Source organism: Osmerus mordax, chromosome 10 (genome assembly GCF_038355195.1).
Source record: "Osmerus mordax isolate fOsmMor3 chromosome 10, fOsmMor3.pri, whole genome shotgun sequence".
Lineage (NCBI taxonomy): Eukaryota > Metazoa > Chordata > Actinopteri > Osmeriformes > Osmeridae > Osmerus > Osmerus mordax.
The window spans coordinates 14,512,770-14,527,820 of NC_090059.1; the positions used below are offsets into that span (position 1 = coordinate 14,512,770).

At 45.1% G+C, this 15,051-nt stretch overlaps 2 protein-coding genes and 1 pseudogene across 3 annotated transcripts; all 3 read right to left on the minus strand.

Moving 5' to 3' along the window:
• Nucleotides 1-16: 16 nt before the first annotated feature.
• On the minus strand, nucleotides 17-7,064 carry LOC136950403 (PDZ domain-containing protein 7-like). The gene is made up of 15 exons (XM_067244732.1): nucleotides 6,902-7,064; nucleotides 6,531-6,668; nucleotides 6,175-6,349; nucleotides 5,792-5,968; nucleotides 5,421-5,568; nucleotides 4,456-4,516; nucleotides 3,855-4,256; nucleotides 3,584-3,745; nucleotides 3,204-3,325; nucleotides 2,941-3,032; nucleotides 2,599-2,690; nucleotides 2,050-2,121; nucleotides 1,311-1,949; nucleotides 978-1,078; nucleotides 17-873 (listed from the first exon to the last, which is right to left on the minus strand). Exons 1-15 carry the CDS (start codon nucleotides 7,062-7,064, stop codon nucleotides 718-720), a joined length of 2,700 nt encoding a protein of 899 aa, XP_067100833.1. The 3' UTR covers nucleotides 17-717.
• Nucleotides 7,065-8,586: 1,522 nt separating this feature from the next.
• On the minus strand, nucleotides 8,587-11,685 carry LOC136950172 (peroxiredoxin-like 2A; annotated as a pseudogene). Its single transcript, XR_010877475.1, has 6 exons — nucleotides 11,427-11,685; nucleotides 10,259-10,435; nucleotides 9,680-9,771; nucleotides 9,442-9,582; nucleotides 9,197-9,364; nucleotides 8,587-9,095 (listed from the first exon to the last, which is right to left on the minus strand). The product of XR_010877475.1 is annotated as a peroxiredoxin-like 2A (transcript).
• An 83-nt stretch (nucleotides 11,686-11,768) lies between these two features.
• Nucleotides 11,769-13,742, minus strand: LOC136950173 (peroxiredoxin-like 2A). The gene is made up of 5 exons (XM_067244326.1): nucleotides 13,248-13,742; nucleotides 12,981-13,072; nucleotides 12,701-12,841; nucleotides 12,301-12,465; nucleotides 11,769-12,138 (listed from the first exon to the last, which is right to left on the minus strand). Exons 1-5 carry the CDS (start codon nucleotides 13,393-13,395, stop codon nucleotides 12,028-12,030), a joined length of 657 nt encoding a protein of 218 aa, XP_067100427.1. The 5' UTR covers nucleotides 13,396-13,742; the 3' UTR covers nucleotides 11,769-12,027.
• Nucleotides 13,743-15,051: the final 1,309 nt, after the last annotated feature.

Sequence of the window (15,051 nt, forward strand, 5' to 3'; positions counted from 1 at the left end):
GCATACATTAATTATGCGCTGGCTGATAACTTGAACTTGGTCATTTTAAATATCATCTTACAGAAGCTGCTTTTCTGTTCTAGAGACAGGTTTGATCCACACAGCAGGAGAAGATTCCTCCCTTTCAGAACGATCTTACAAGGAAGAACAAATGATAAGTAGTGGTTGAGAAGGAATAACTATTGAATATATTGTGTTTTCTTTCACAGTATCAGGGTTCAGGTACGAAAACACAGGAAATCCTACCTAACATACCAAATAAATGCTTCCTTATGTCTGAAGCTCCACTCGTAGGCCAACTCTTCACAGGGTTTTGAGACTATGTAGTGTATGTGGGATCTTGAAAGGCACTCTAGTGTCCAGAAATCAGCCTGCATGTTAAAAATATTTAAATACAGTACAATGCATTACAGTGACTACATTTTAATGATGTAAGAAAATGTCTATAAATTGACAATTAATGTAAGAAATAGTGTACAAGGAAGGTCTCTACTCGATGGACAAGTATTGGCTCCGAGTTGTGATGCAGTTCGGCAGCACACACATGATTGGTTGATTCCAGTAGTAAGTAGTACATCCACTGTATTCATTGGCCAGATACTCTTTAGGTCACCCACTTAGACCCACCTCCTGCTGCTTGGACCCAGGTCCCACTGCTAAACAGCTTCTATCAGTGCCCGCAGGCGTCTCCCCTAAGCGCTTTTGTGTCCAAAGGGGTCAGTCTCCACTCAGAGGTTTTTTGAGGACTTTTACCATAAACACCATGGGGTCTTTGGCCTTGTTGCTGAAGGCCCTGCGGATGATTTCCACAGCATGCTGGTGGGTCACACCCTGCAGAGATATCCCATCCACGGACACCAGCTCAAATCCAGCCTGGGGATATAGAGGCAGAGCAACTGGGAATTCATATTTAGTAGTAAAATCGATCTCATTAACTTGATTGAAATGGTAAAGGTTTGTATTGACAAAGTCAATACCTTGAGGACTTCACAGGTGGAAGCTGCTCCTCCAGGAAAGATCTTCTCTATCTTCACCACCGGCTGCACCTTGGACTCCATCCCACCAGATATACTGATCCCTGGGGTGGCAAATCAGGAAAGCAGCATTAACAGTAGTCATAAAATGCAAAACGCAATATACTGCATCTACCATCGACACAGATTCAAGTCAATGGAGATTTTCCTGACATCTGGTGGACATAGAGGTCATCATTAGAATCAGGTTTGTTAGATTTGGGTTTGAATTAAAACCTATAGGACTGTCCTGTATCTCTTCAGGAGTATGGTTGGAGAACGCTGATATGGACTCACCCAATGACTGCTTTGTCTTTGATATGCTGACGGTTTTTAACTCATACTCCTGAACTGGGAGGCTACCATTGAGTCCATTTTCAGTGGCGCTCCGTGCTCCGTTTACTTTTTCATGTCCCACCTTCACCTCAGGGGAGGCTGGAAAGTCTGAGTCCAGGCCCGAGCCAAAGACTTCAGACAGCAGGGGTCTGGTCCTCCGAGGGGCACTTGCCAGAGTAAACACAGTGTCATTACTCCTCTCACTTTTCTCTTTTTTACCCTTGGACTTTCCATTCCGGAACGTGGACCTTCCCCGTTCAGAGATGGTATCTCCTCCCCGGTCTGAAGCAGAGTGCATTGACACCTCATCAAAGTGGACCGAGCGGATTGTACCACTCTCTGCTCTGAGAGGGGTGCGTGCGTTGCTGCTGTGTGCCAGCAGCCAGTTAGGCAGCATGGGGCTGACCGAGGGTTGTCTGGCGAAGTCGGAGGCGTAGCCGTCCACGGGGACGTCCAGCAGTGGGGTGAAGGCTCTGGAGGTGTGGGGCTGCTCCCTGGTCAACTGCGGCCCAGACAGACGCAGTCTCTCCAGCTCGTCGATCAGGTGACTCTCCCTTTCCACCTCCTCGGCACTGTGGAGCTCAAAGCCTCCCTGGAAGTCTGGTCAGGGTAGAAGATAGATGTGGGTCTTGTGTATCACAAGTTTTGTACTGTATGGAGTGTGGAACTCTGCGGTAATGATGGAAGGTACTATACTGACCAGGAATGGGGGTGATGAGGTGTCGTTTGGGGGCACGTCCTGACTGGGGAGAACGCAGAGGAGGGGATCTGACTAAAGGAATAAAAGAAAGACATTTACATTTAGTCATTTCGCAGACGCTCTTATCCAGAGCGACTTACAGTAAGTACAGGGACATTCCCCCCGAGGCAAGTAGGGTGAAGTGCCTTGCCCGTTGTGTGTGTGTGTTCTCCACACAACGTCATTTGACGCGGCCGGGAATCGAACCAACAACCTTCTGATTAATAGCCCGATTCCCTAACCGCTCAGCCATCTGACAGACACAATCAAACCTCTTAGGGCCCAGATTAGGATTAGAGTTCTACACTTCCGTGACCTTTACCGTTGGTCTGTCCCTGCTACCAGACCTTCCCCTATCTCTCCCGTAGGCCGAGACTTAAGGTTAGCCGCAGCCCAACCATCAATCCCAACCCTGACGCTGTTTTTAGGTTTTGGTTTAACAAAGCTGCTGTGAAAATTCTATCCATTCCATGTCTCGTGTATAACTCTGACATTCATGTCAGTACCCACCGGAGCGATACTTCAAGATATCATAAGCCTCGACTTCAAACGGTGCCACCATGTTGTTGAAGACAACCAGGTCGATTGGAGGGATCAGCATCCTATAGCAGAGAGCAACAAGATCAGAAACATGCAAAAGGAGAGGCGTTAGCTCAGGCGTCCAACCCCTAACTCTGCCTCTTAGTTTGGTTTTGATTGTCTCGTCTTAATAAGATATTAGGAAATGTGGCAATAATCTTTTTCCTAATCCTATAACTGGCACGTTCAAAAAGGTCTATGTTCAAAAAGGTGCTCATAGACACGTAGAAGCTGTTTGACCATTGGCTGCTCCTGTCTTGGTCCACTTCCTACCTGACCTCCCGCAGCAGCAGCAGCTTCTCAGGCCTGTCCAGGACCGCCAGCAGGTGGCGCACCAGGTTCTCCACAAGACGCTCTGTTACATACTGGAAAAAACACACACACACACACACACACAAGGTAATTTTCTATCATGATTTGTTTTGCCACTCATCATTTATGTGAGCCATTTCCTGACAGTTGGGCCATGTATCACACACTGAGTTATGGACATCACAAGCACAGTTTTATTTCTGGATCTGTTTGAGTGTCCTCACCCTCCTGCAGGTCTTCATGACAGCGTCGACCTCCTCTTCAGTAAGCAGCCTGCGTGCCATGTCCTCCACCACGCCCAACATCTCAGGGTCTGGCTTGACGCTGGCACGGCGCCCCACACCATCTGCATGAAACAAACAAGACCCGGAACTGAAACTGTACTCGTGATTAGTCAAATTGGAACCAGTTCTGACTAGTTTTAGTCTAGTCAAACGCTGGTTTTCTCCCATACATTTGTAGTCAGGATGATCATCCATTAACGACAATAGATCAAAAGGATGAATAGGATTCTCAAAAGTAATTTGAATGAACACGAATCATACAAGTTACGTTCCGCACCGACAGCAGTGTCTGCGACTGTGGACTGGGGGAATCAACACACCTCTGCTAGCCTCTGATCTGGAGGGGGACTTAGAGCGCCCCCTGGAGGTGTCTCTCTTGCGACCCCTGAACAGCAGGCTGACGAAGGTCTTGGAACGCTGCAGGGTGCTCGTCACCTGGTCCTTCCCTTTCTGCTGCTTCTTCTGCTTCTTCTGCTTGACCTCTGCGATGCCACAAACTAGCCATGAGTCACAAGCCTGACAAACCACGACCATTTTAATTCATTCTACTGCAGTGGTGAGTGTAATCCTCAATGCCCAGCCCTGCCTCACCTGCCACGGTGACCTGGCTCTGGGAGCGACGGATGGGTCGGGTGGGCCGACTTAGAGCCATGAGAACGGCTGTCTTGGTGGACTCGCCGCTCTTGAAGCCCCCTTCCCGGATGGCCGAGTCCTCGAGCAGCAACGTGGCCCCGAGGCTGCGGCTCGTGTCTGTCCCCATCCTCAGAGAGGGGGAGTCAGTCTGCATGGAAGTCTCAGCGAGCTGGGACCCAGCCCTCTGGTCCTCAGTGGAGATGCACACGTCCACCATGTCGCAGCCGAAAGGCAGGCTGGGGGGGAACATGACCTGAGACAGGCCGCTCAGGGAGCTGATGGGGGTCCCAGAGGACAACGACGAGGCGGAGGAGTTGGACTCTGAACCCTGGGAGGAGGACTGGGCGGTTCCATTGGCTACTGAAAGGGGAACGATACGGGATGGTTGTAGAAGGTATAGACCGAGGTACGCACACACTTACGCGCACATGCTTTGAACCACACACACTGACGCATACTGACATACAAAGACACAGTTGTCACAGCAGCCACTACAGCCTGGTTTTCTAAGTAATTACAAACAGCAAAGCTGACACATGAGACAAAAGCAGATACATACACTTATTGAGCCACCTGTACTCTGCCACCATCTCTTTATAAGCAGGGTATCGTCCGGCTTCCTGCAATGATATGGCCAGAGATATGCAAATGAGCTACAGCAGAGATAATGAAACTTTGATGGGATCACTATATTTGATAAAGAGTAACTCTAGAAGTCTGTGGCCAATGGCAATAATCTCCTGATTTACTTACATGACTCTATTTACAGGGATGTAAAGATAAGTTTAACTGCTTCAACAGGACCACTCAGTCTTTCCCTTTCCACTGGGGTGTGGTTGTGGAGGGGGGGAGGCGGCAGGGCAAAGTGATGGATCGAAAGACAAAAACATACAAAACGCGTCTCTATGCTTTGATCACCACCTGATCCTCGCTGCCTGGTGAATAATGCACACCGCCTGGCTGTTTTTCACAGGACGAAACCCAAGCTCCGTCGAGTAAAGTGAGCGAAGAATATTACGACTGCATGCCAGCTGTCTGCTCCGCCACGCAACCGCACACTTGGGTGTAGCAACACAGCAACAGCGTGTGTGTGTGTGTATCTGTGAGTGTGTATCTGTGAGTGTGTATGTGTGTGTATGTAAATGTGCGTGGAAGGGGGGTGGCTGTCTAAGGCTGGAAAAAAAATGTGTGTGTAGTACGTGTGGTGTTTGTGTATGCTTTTTGTGTGTTTGTGTCAATGCATGTGTCAGTGTGGTTTCAAACACCCCTTCAAAATTAAAGTACACTGCAAATTCCTCCTATTCTTTTCTAGGTTTCGAAAACATAATCCAACACCAATGTCCTCATGTTCAAGATTTTGAACCGACTGTAGCACAAGAGGTGCTCTTTCAGCCTTTAAGCCTTTCACAAGAATTCAGTTGATCCGCTAGCTAAAGTTCATGAGGCATTATTGATAAGGGTGTTATGTTTTATATGTGTATTTACTTGACTAACAGTAGAGGTCAGGGGTCATGTCGCCCTTACCTTGATGGTCAGCATGACGTGTGTGTGACTCTTGAGCACTTCCACAGCATTGCTGTGACTGATGTCCTCAAAGCTCACCCCATTGGCTGACAGAATCTGGTCCCCCATCTTAATGCCGTTCTGCTCAGCTAGTCCACCAGGGTCCAGTCTGTCACAAAGAACACAAGAAACAGAATGATCTTACTATCTCGAAGTGAACAAAGAAGCATGCAGGGAGACCATGCAATGAATTAATAACCGACATAAGGTAAACAACAATAGTTTCAAAAAGTTTAGTTTTGCAGTTACAATATATTTTTTAAATAAATAAAAAACAAACATTTCTAGGATCATAACTTCATCAAAGGTGTCTGAAACAGTGAGAGGCCTACTTAGAAACGTAGATCCCCAGACCAAACTCCTTGCCCCCGCGGATGTTGAAGCCTAGACAGTAGTCATCAGAGGTGGTGTAGAGGTGAACGATCCTCCGCAGCGCCCCGTCTGAGCTGGCCTCCGAGGGCGTTTTCCCACTCTCCTCCACCACCATCCTGCGGTGGATCAAATCCACCCTGCGTGCCATCGCACAGACATAGACACTTATAAACTGCTGTGTATAACACGGAAGAAGAGGAAACGTAACAAACAGCGTTCTTTGATAATAATAATTAGGGGATGTGGTGTGAGATAGAGTTGAGGGAAACAGGAAAAGACAAACAATTTGAAAGAAAAGTCTCAGAGATGATATGGTTTCAATTGAAAGGGTGGTGCTGCTCACCAGGTGGTCTTCTCCTTGGAGTAGCGGATGCCAGGGACTTTCCCCACACGCCTCACCACCATCCTCAGCCGGTTGTTCCCTGTCAGCACCTTGACTGCACTGCTCATGGTGATGCTCTCCAGACTCACCCCGTTCACCTCCACCAGCTTGTCCCCCACACACAGGCCTGCCTGCTCTGTGGACACACAACACGTGCAATGACACACACGTACATGCACAAGCATGGAAACACACACACACACACACCAGATGCACATCAGATCATGTATATACACACACACACACAACTTTATAGTTTAGCTTGGTAAGGTCAAACGCCAGTGCTTTTGTGCTGATTGTGCTGATTCGGAGTGTACCTGCAGAGCTGTTATCCTCCACCTTGCTGACAAAGATGCTAAGGCCATGCTCTGAGCCTCCACGCACACTGAAACCCAGCCTGCCATCCACACTCTTATCCACCGTGACTGTGTGGATATCCTCACAGTCATCCCCACCTGCAAAAAGCATGCAGTGCTTCAGTTTTACAGATTGAAAGAGTGAAACTGACAGTGTAGTCATTAGCACTTGAAGGGAGCTGATAACATTTGTGTAAAGCAAGCAAGGGACTTGATATGAGATCACAAGAACAGGCCGACTGGCCCATGATCCCATGACCCAGACAGATTGAGCCTCAGCCTGGAGTGGAGTGGAGTGGTGTGCCACGTCAGTAGGCTCCACAGAAGCTCACCGTCCACGGGTGAGTTGATGAGGATGACCCGGCCCATGGGGGAGGAGGATCGTATTCCACGCCGGCGCTGTTCCTTCTTCCGGAGGAGGTGGCGTGCAGCCGAGTGAGACCCCTGGGGCCCGGGGGTCGTTTCCCTGCGGGAGGGGTCTGAAGAGTGAGCCATGACCCGTAACCAGGTCTCCTTTCACACACTCTCCTCCTGGAGCTCAGCACTGGATGGAGGAGCCTGCAGGACACAAGCAGAACACTGAAGCTTAGTGTTTAGCCCTTTTTCAAATAGAAGTCATGAAACAAAACAGCACTTTTGGCTTCAGTTTGAACTGAGTCTAAATGGATGAAGAGGACAAGGGGAATGAGAGCTTATCTGGGTCAAATAGGATAGCTTTGCTGTTCGGTATGACATATCGGATCTTACCATGGCAGGTTGGTTTGTGACATGGTGGCTGACTTTCTGCCACCCTGGAGTCACACTGTGATTCATCCCTGCCCATAATGTTGCATCTCACTTCTCTCTCTATGGAGGACAGGCATAGACAAATAGAATAAGGTGTATATATATGGTCCAATTATACAGAGTAGGCTACATATGGGCTAATTCCTAACACTTTAGAAAATAGCCTACCTGTAGTATTACAAAACCAAGGAACTTTGAAAGCCTACAGAGAAGGTTTGCGTTTTCGTGGAGGTAGACTTTCCACAACCTGACCCACTTACTGCCAGGCTGTCACGTGTTGTCAATGCCATGGATACCCTGCACTAAATTTAACCCAATGCGTGATAAGCGTGTTCCTAGTGTCGTCACCACGGATTTCCCCCACGCGCTTACGGCTTTTCAGGACCTCGGACAGCTACAGGTTCCGGTGACAGGTGTATTTACAAACTGTTGTACAAATACTGAATTGGATAAACATAATTACCAGTTTAAGCACCGACATCCACGTCAATGATTATTAACTATAGAGTAGCCTACAATACTCTGTTTGGTTGGCTAACAGTCGTTGCTGACTGAAGACAGCATGCGCAGTTAGAACCTTCATGGCAGCATTTATAGCAACAGGTTACACACTCTACTTCTGTACTGCCGCGTTTCAGTTTATTAAGGTTCATCAACCCTGATGGCACTATAAAAGTGATGTTGTAAAAAATACAGGTTTAGGCTAGAAATGGTGTAAGATCGGCTACTCGCAATATCAACGGACATGCCATGATATTCAACTCAGGAGAGACATTAAAATGAGTCGACAGCAGATCTCGTCTAACCATAATAACTTAAGCAAAATCGGTATTACCTTTGTTCATGTCCTGTTGAATGACCTACCTCACCTGGGACTGGTGACCATGAGAGTTCCACCTTCTCGATGTGGTTGGCTGTCTTCTTAATGACTGAGACACAAAGCTTCAGCATCATTGGATGTCGGACATGCTAATCAATCCTCTTTAAATATGAGAGGTGTACCTAGCAAGCGAAGAGCCACTTGTTACAGAATGATATGGAACAAAATTCTCATCAAACCAAATTTGATTTGTATAACCCAGTAATATCACAGAAGGCTTTACAGATACCCACAGAACTGCACCTGAAACCCTCAAAGATATTGATAATTGAAAAAGACTGACCTTCCAGTCAATCCAAATGTAGTTCTTAATTTCTGAGCAATAAGTGTGTATCAGACTCTGGCTGTTTTCAGTCATGCTTGTTCTTTATTTGAGTGAAAAAAGTTAACAAAGGGACTAAGTATAAAATATCAAGTCTGACCCCCTATTAAGGTTTCAGATACAGACCATCATTAGCACTCTAGCAAACCCCCTCACCACTTCAACACAGTAACACAGCCTTGACATCGTGCAGACCTATGCAACACGCTACTGCAGAACATTTAGGCCTAGTGCCTTGTTTAATGATAAAAAGGTTAAGCAATAAAAGAATAATCACAAATCAATTCCACAGGTTATCCTTGATACATCCACACAAGGCTGTATTAATTCTACAGGATGTCTCTTAATTTTTGTAATTCATGCGAGATAGAACAGTAAACATAGCTATGGTCTTGACTTCATGGCCAGTACTTATACTAAACTACTCATCTAATATTTAAATTTAATTCCCTTTCTGGATTTTTTTTGCCGCCACCATAACAGATGTCAGATCAGCTTTGTCTCCAAACTCCTTTTCCTGGTGCTCCAGAAGCAAGCCCTGCAAAATAAGACCATCATATTTATATCTATTCTCAATCCAACAGTAATCAACAAATATACTTTTTGGGGGTCAAATGTTCTAATGCCTAGAAAACATACCTGCGTCCCTGCTCCAAGCACATACACTCCACCAAGAACAAAGCCCTCCCCCTTTTTGTTGCCCTGGTAACCCTTCTTCTGAGCACGAAGAAGGTTGCGCCACACTGTCAGACGGGACAGACCGAGACCAAGCCCCATTCTTCTGGGTTTGGAACCATAGAAACGTTGCTGAAAAGAAATTTCCTGTTATTGACGACAAAGCTATAAGCTTAGTTAAGTATATTCTGAAAATACAGTGAAAGAACCTTCTCATCCACAAATATCTCCCCATTGAAGTAGGGCCGGAAGCTCTGGATCTCTGTGCCGATGTCCTCCTTCACTACAGCGTACAGAGGGACCCTTAGCTCATCCAGCTGGGGCTTCAGAGAGGACAGCTCAGAGGCCTCCTGAAGAAAGAGAAACAGAAGAACCCAAAGACAGTGAAAATACACATACAAATAACAGAATCACACACACACACACACAGACACACACACACTATACCTCTCTGCACAAGGATCATCCAGGGCGCCTCACAGCCATAATAATGGCCCCATCACTCTGCCATAGACTCTCGGCTTTCATCGTCTTCAAATCTGCCAAGAAAATGTCGAGACTGAGTCTCAAGTTGTGTTTCACAGGCAGAGAGCTGACCTGAAGCAGAACCTTACCGTCAAAGAGGAAATGCCGGTACACTCAAAAACATCATGCTAAAATACAAAGAGTCTCCTGACTGAATCTGGCTGAAGCAGGTATGTGCATCTGCCAAGCTATTGTGCACTCTTAACCCTTGTGTTATCTTCGGGTCATTCTGACCCATCAGTCATTGTGACCCACCATCGTATTGCGACAACTTTACCGCATACAAAAACAAAGTGAAGCATTTTCTTTTAACCGTTGGGCTGTCTCAGACCCCCCACATTGCAAAGGTTAAAAGAAAATTATTTGTATTTGTTTTTGTATTGGGTAAAATTGGGTAAACACAACGATGGTTCATTATGAACCTTTGGGTCATGGGACCCGAAGGCAGCACAAGGGTTAAAAATAATGAATGACATCTGAAAGTTTTTTTTGTGTCATCACCTCCAGTTGTGGTTTTGAGGACTGCACTCTCTAGGTATCCTGGAGTGGTCTTGGCAGACTTGGGGAGGAAGATGTCAGTGTTGACCAGGAAAAGAACAACCACTGCTAGAGCAATAACACCAAGGCCCAGGTCCCAACAAACCCCTAGCAGCCCCCCCTCCAGGAGAGAGGACAGCACTGCAGGTACAAAGAAAACAAATATAATTTTCAGTCTAGTAGAGCAGCATTTGGGTCAAGCAGAAAACTAAAATGGGAGAAAGTACATCATGAATGTCATGATGTTAAAGTCTGCTTCATTTCTTACTCTTGATTGTTACAAATATTTCTGACATGCCAGGTTTAGTGTCATGAGCGTGCATGACTAGGTCACACTTTTTTCCACCCCTCAGCCCTCAGTGACTCAGACCCCTTGAGAAAGACAGTTGAGGCATTCTAGACAAGGTCACTGATAAGCCTACAAACAGACTCTGTAACATGTTACACTGTTTAATCTGACAATGCCATATTTTGCCCAAGAGAATTGCAGTTCACGATAGCATAGGAATTTGATAGGACAATCAGTCTGGAGGAAGGCAGATTTGAGATGGTCATGGTGGAATCAACAACCGCGTAGCACAGATCGAATAATAAAAACATTGACATGAATCTACTCTTAGACACATGGTTTGATTAAGATGTCGGTGCACTGTAGATGAGATATTGTTGAATCGTGCATGGTTATTTTTGCACCGGATCTTCATATCCTACCTGCCTACTCAACAGCGAAATAGGCTTACAGTTGGAATTTGCACTTCTGATCCTGGCCTGGTATTTGTAGGCCTGGCCTATGACGCTTTGGATAAAAGCGTCTGCTAAATGAATAACTTCGCCTAATCTGTAAACAATCGTCATATTTGTTTAAGCCCTTTTATTCTCGTGCCTGGAGCTAAAGTTTGATCCTCAATTTTGTACGGTATATCAACACAATGAAATGTTCTCCTCAAAAATATTCTAAAGCAGACCCTCTTCTCATAACTTTTTTCGTCGCCGTAAGATGACTTTCGAAACTGTTCTGCACAGGCATATACAGTCGATCATTTTGATAAAGTAGGGTATTTCTAAATGACAAGAAACTAAATAAACTTTTTCCTATCAAAATCCTAACAATGTCAAATCACAAAATACTTGCTTTCTTAAACGTCTCACGCCTTTTCGGAAAGGGTCTGTCTTGCGCTCTCCAACGTCTGTCTTCCTCCAGGGTACGCAGTCTTGTGAAATACGCTGTCATGCCCACTTATCCCATATTGTCTGTCAAAGAATCATTTTGATGACAGTCGAACGAGCGAATCATAGCATGAATTTCAAACATGAAACATTGTAAGAATGTCGTTGGCCATAGCAAAAAAAAATCCCTCTGAATCTCCCAAGGTCCTTGAACAGAAACAAAAGTTTTGATAAAGAGTAACTAATCCCAACCAATGGGTCAACAAACTGAAAATAGGACATTGAATACAAACAGTACACAATGATCTCTATTCAAATTATGTTTATTGGAACTTCTAAGGAGCTTGTAGATCTGCTGTGGGTTGGCAGTTTAGGACACAGAATGTAGGCATCAGGTATGCTCGCTCATAAGAGTTTTGAGACAGACCATCATTAACACAATCAGAGAATCCCTCACAGTAAATACACATCCACAGAACAGACCCATAGGCGTCCCAGTAAGAACCATTCCCAATAAGGTGGACAAACAGCTAAACAAACTTGAGGCTGAGTTGAGGGGCACATTATTATTTCTCCAGAGTCACAAGCTGGGTTGGTATTTTTCTGGCAGCCTTGAGCACCTCCAGAATGTTGACTTTGTCTCCAAATTCCATCTCCCTGTGCTCCAGCAGTATACCCTGAAGAAAAAGCACAGCATGTGAGCTCTGATGAGACCACCCAGCAGCTCTGTCCCCTCAGGACCCATCACTAAACCATATATGAAGACTTTTTATCCCTCAGGACATTTGTTAGTGATTCAGTTTAGTGGAGATATTGGTGCCATTCCTTTGCCTATATACCTGCTGTCCTGTTCCGATGACAAATACCCCACCCAGGACAAAGCCTTCTCCAAACACGTTCCCCAAGAATCCATTCTGAAAGGCCCGCAAGCCATTCATCCACACACCCAATCGGAGAAATGCAGAGAGACCCATTTTACGTTCACGTGGACCATAAAAACGCCTCTGTAAAAAAAAAAAAAAAAAGGATTTTCTGTGTTACAAGAAAGGAAGTGGAAAAAGAGGATTTGTACTAATCGCCATTCATAATTTGAGTGCACGGTGCTAGGCCATGAAAGGTTGCATCTTACGTAGATGACAATGTCCCATGCTAGTTGAACTTATCAATTAAAACGGTTCCCAGGAACTCAACATTGATGAAATTGTCCAAACAAGACCACTCATTTCTCTATGGTTTAACCTTCTCATCCATGAAGATCTCCCCATTGAAGTAGGGTCGGAAGCTCTGGATCTCTGTGCCGATGTCCTCCTTCACTACAGCATACAGAGGGACCCTTAGCTCATCCAGCTGGGGCTTCAGAGAGGACAGCTCAGAGGCCTCCTGAAGAAAGAGAAGGCACCTTGTGAGACCCTAATACGAAAGCCTCCACAATACACCATAAAGCAGAACTGTTCCCATGTGTATTGTTGAAGGAGCAACAAAAAGGGATAATGATAGATGCAGATATGTTTTGTTGTACCTCTCTACACAAAAATCATCCAGGACGCCTTACAGCCATGATTACAGCTCCAGACTTCTCCCACAGAGCTTTGGCTTTGAAAGTCCTCTGTTCTGTGTGAAAAAAGTAGGTGAAAGGGTGTGCAATAAGGCAAGGCAGGGAAAAGTTCAACGAGTCATCATACGATGACTCGTTGAACGCTAACACGCTAACACTAACGCTGTGTGTTTTAAAACGTTTATGAAGAAAAACTGGTAGGCCTAAATTTAATAACGTAAAACAACTTACCACCTTTAAGTGTTTTGAGGTCAGTGTCCTGTAAGTGTTTGAGAGTGGCCTTCAATGGTGGAGTTAAAAATATGTCAGTGAAAGAGCGCAATACACTGGCAACCAGCGCGCCCACCGCACCTACGCTTTGGACCAATAACTCCATCATAGCCAAAGCAGTTTCCCTTCTCCCCCAACCACCGAAATACGCTGGATAACTTACTCTTCGCTTTGAATTAATTCCAAACTAATATGAGCGAGTTAGACAAACGAGCTGCGCAGTTCACTTGAAACAGATTCGGCGAAACTGTGACTCAACAGTTTAAGTCACTGAAGAAAATCCTTTAAAAAAAGTTATCCAGGCTAAGTTATTTAGTAACTTGACACGCAGCCAATCCTTATTCAGATTACACAAGCACTTTCGAATGCAGTTTATCAGAGGTATTATGTGAATGAATAGGCCTAGCGTCACCGTGGCTTGATTGGGGTAGATGCTCCTCAGATGTGGCTAATCAGTGTGGCGCCATCATCAAGGTTATCAATCGGATGATGAGGTCTGAGCTTGCTGGTTATATCATATGTTTTCTAAATTGGGAAAATAGTCTACATAAAAAATAACTCAAGAGGCAAAACAGATGTAGGCCTATTCCGTTCATTTATCTTTGATTAAAAACAAAGCTATTATCATTATGCTACAGGATAATCAGTTACGATTACAAAATGACATCAGTGGTCCAATGCAGTTTACATCATATATTGAACAAATTTATGGTTGTGTACACACTATCTGTAATAAACAACTATCATGTTATGTAGGATGATATTCATTAGAACTGTTATGCCTCTTCTTCCTGAAAAAGAAAAAGGCTCAGTGAATATTTAACATTTTAACCAGTGTCATACAGCCATTCTGTTTGTGCAACACTAGATAATCTCAAAGGCACTTTCAGATACTGTCACCTGGACTTCATCAACAGGAGCCGAGTTTTCAAGTACCCCCTCTGATGTCACCGTCCCTTCTACAATTGGTGTGACATTTGATTTAAGATCACTGCTCTCCGCAGTTGCAGTGTCATCTGCTGCCCCACTAGTCTCTGCTTTGTCTGGCTCCTGCGGCGAGTTTATCAGAAAAACACTTGTTAAGTATTATAACAATCCCTGTTCTGCCCTTCTCTCTCTCTCTCTCTCTCTCTCTCTCTGTCGGTGGGTTTCTATAACTGGACGTCTCCTTGGCTTCAGGACATTGCTGCCTCTCTGACTGGGAAATGCTGGTTGGTGTCTTGAATGGCTCTGTTTAACAGATCCTCACATTACCTTTGACTTTCAGACTTGATCCTGTCCTTGCTCCAGTCCTCTCTAGGCTTGCTCTCCTTTCTTCTCTTAAATTACATTATTCTTTCTGTTCATCCCTTTGTCTTTCGAGGGTCTGTTATTGTACCTATTCTGTCTGTAGCTATTAGTCTTCAGTGGTCATTTGTTTTGAAATACGTCTTTGTAGAACATCACCTTATCTTTGTCCAGGTGATCAGGTGAAATACTTTTCTCTTCTTTTTGTGGCTCCTCAGAAAGAATTTCATCTGGTTTGACTTCACCGCTCTCTTTTCCTGAAAGTGACAAACCTTGTGTGGAATCATCAGGTTCACTGGTCTTAGGTTTATCAGTCATCTGTTGGCCATTTAGAGAGACAAAACCTTAGATGTTTGAGCAACTGATAACTAATCCATATCAACAGACACCTCATACTATGCCATTGTCTTATAAAATAGAGAACACGTCACCTTTTCTCCATCTTTGTCATTGGTGTACTCTGACTCTACTTTAGTTT

What these genes read in the sequence shown, in the direction of transcription:
- LOC136950403 (XM_067244732.1), bottom strand. Translation starts at nt 7,064, where the DNA reads ATGGCTCACTCTTCAGACCCCTCCCGCAGGGAAACGACCCCCGGGCCC. An exon ending in TCCAAGGAGAAGACCACCTG is followed by an intron (nt 5,969 to 6,174) that starts GTGAGCAGCACC and finishes GATGGCACGCAG; the next exon opens with GGTGGATTTGATCCACCGCA. An exon ending in AAAGACAAAGCAGTCATTGG is followed by an intron (nt 1,079 to 1,310) that starts GTGAGTCCATAT and finishes TTGCCACCCCAG; the next exon opens with GGATCAGTATATCTGGTGGG.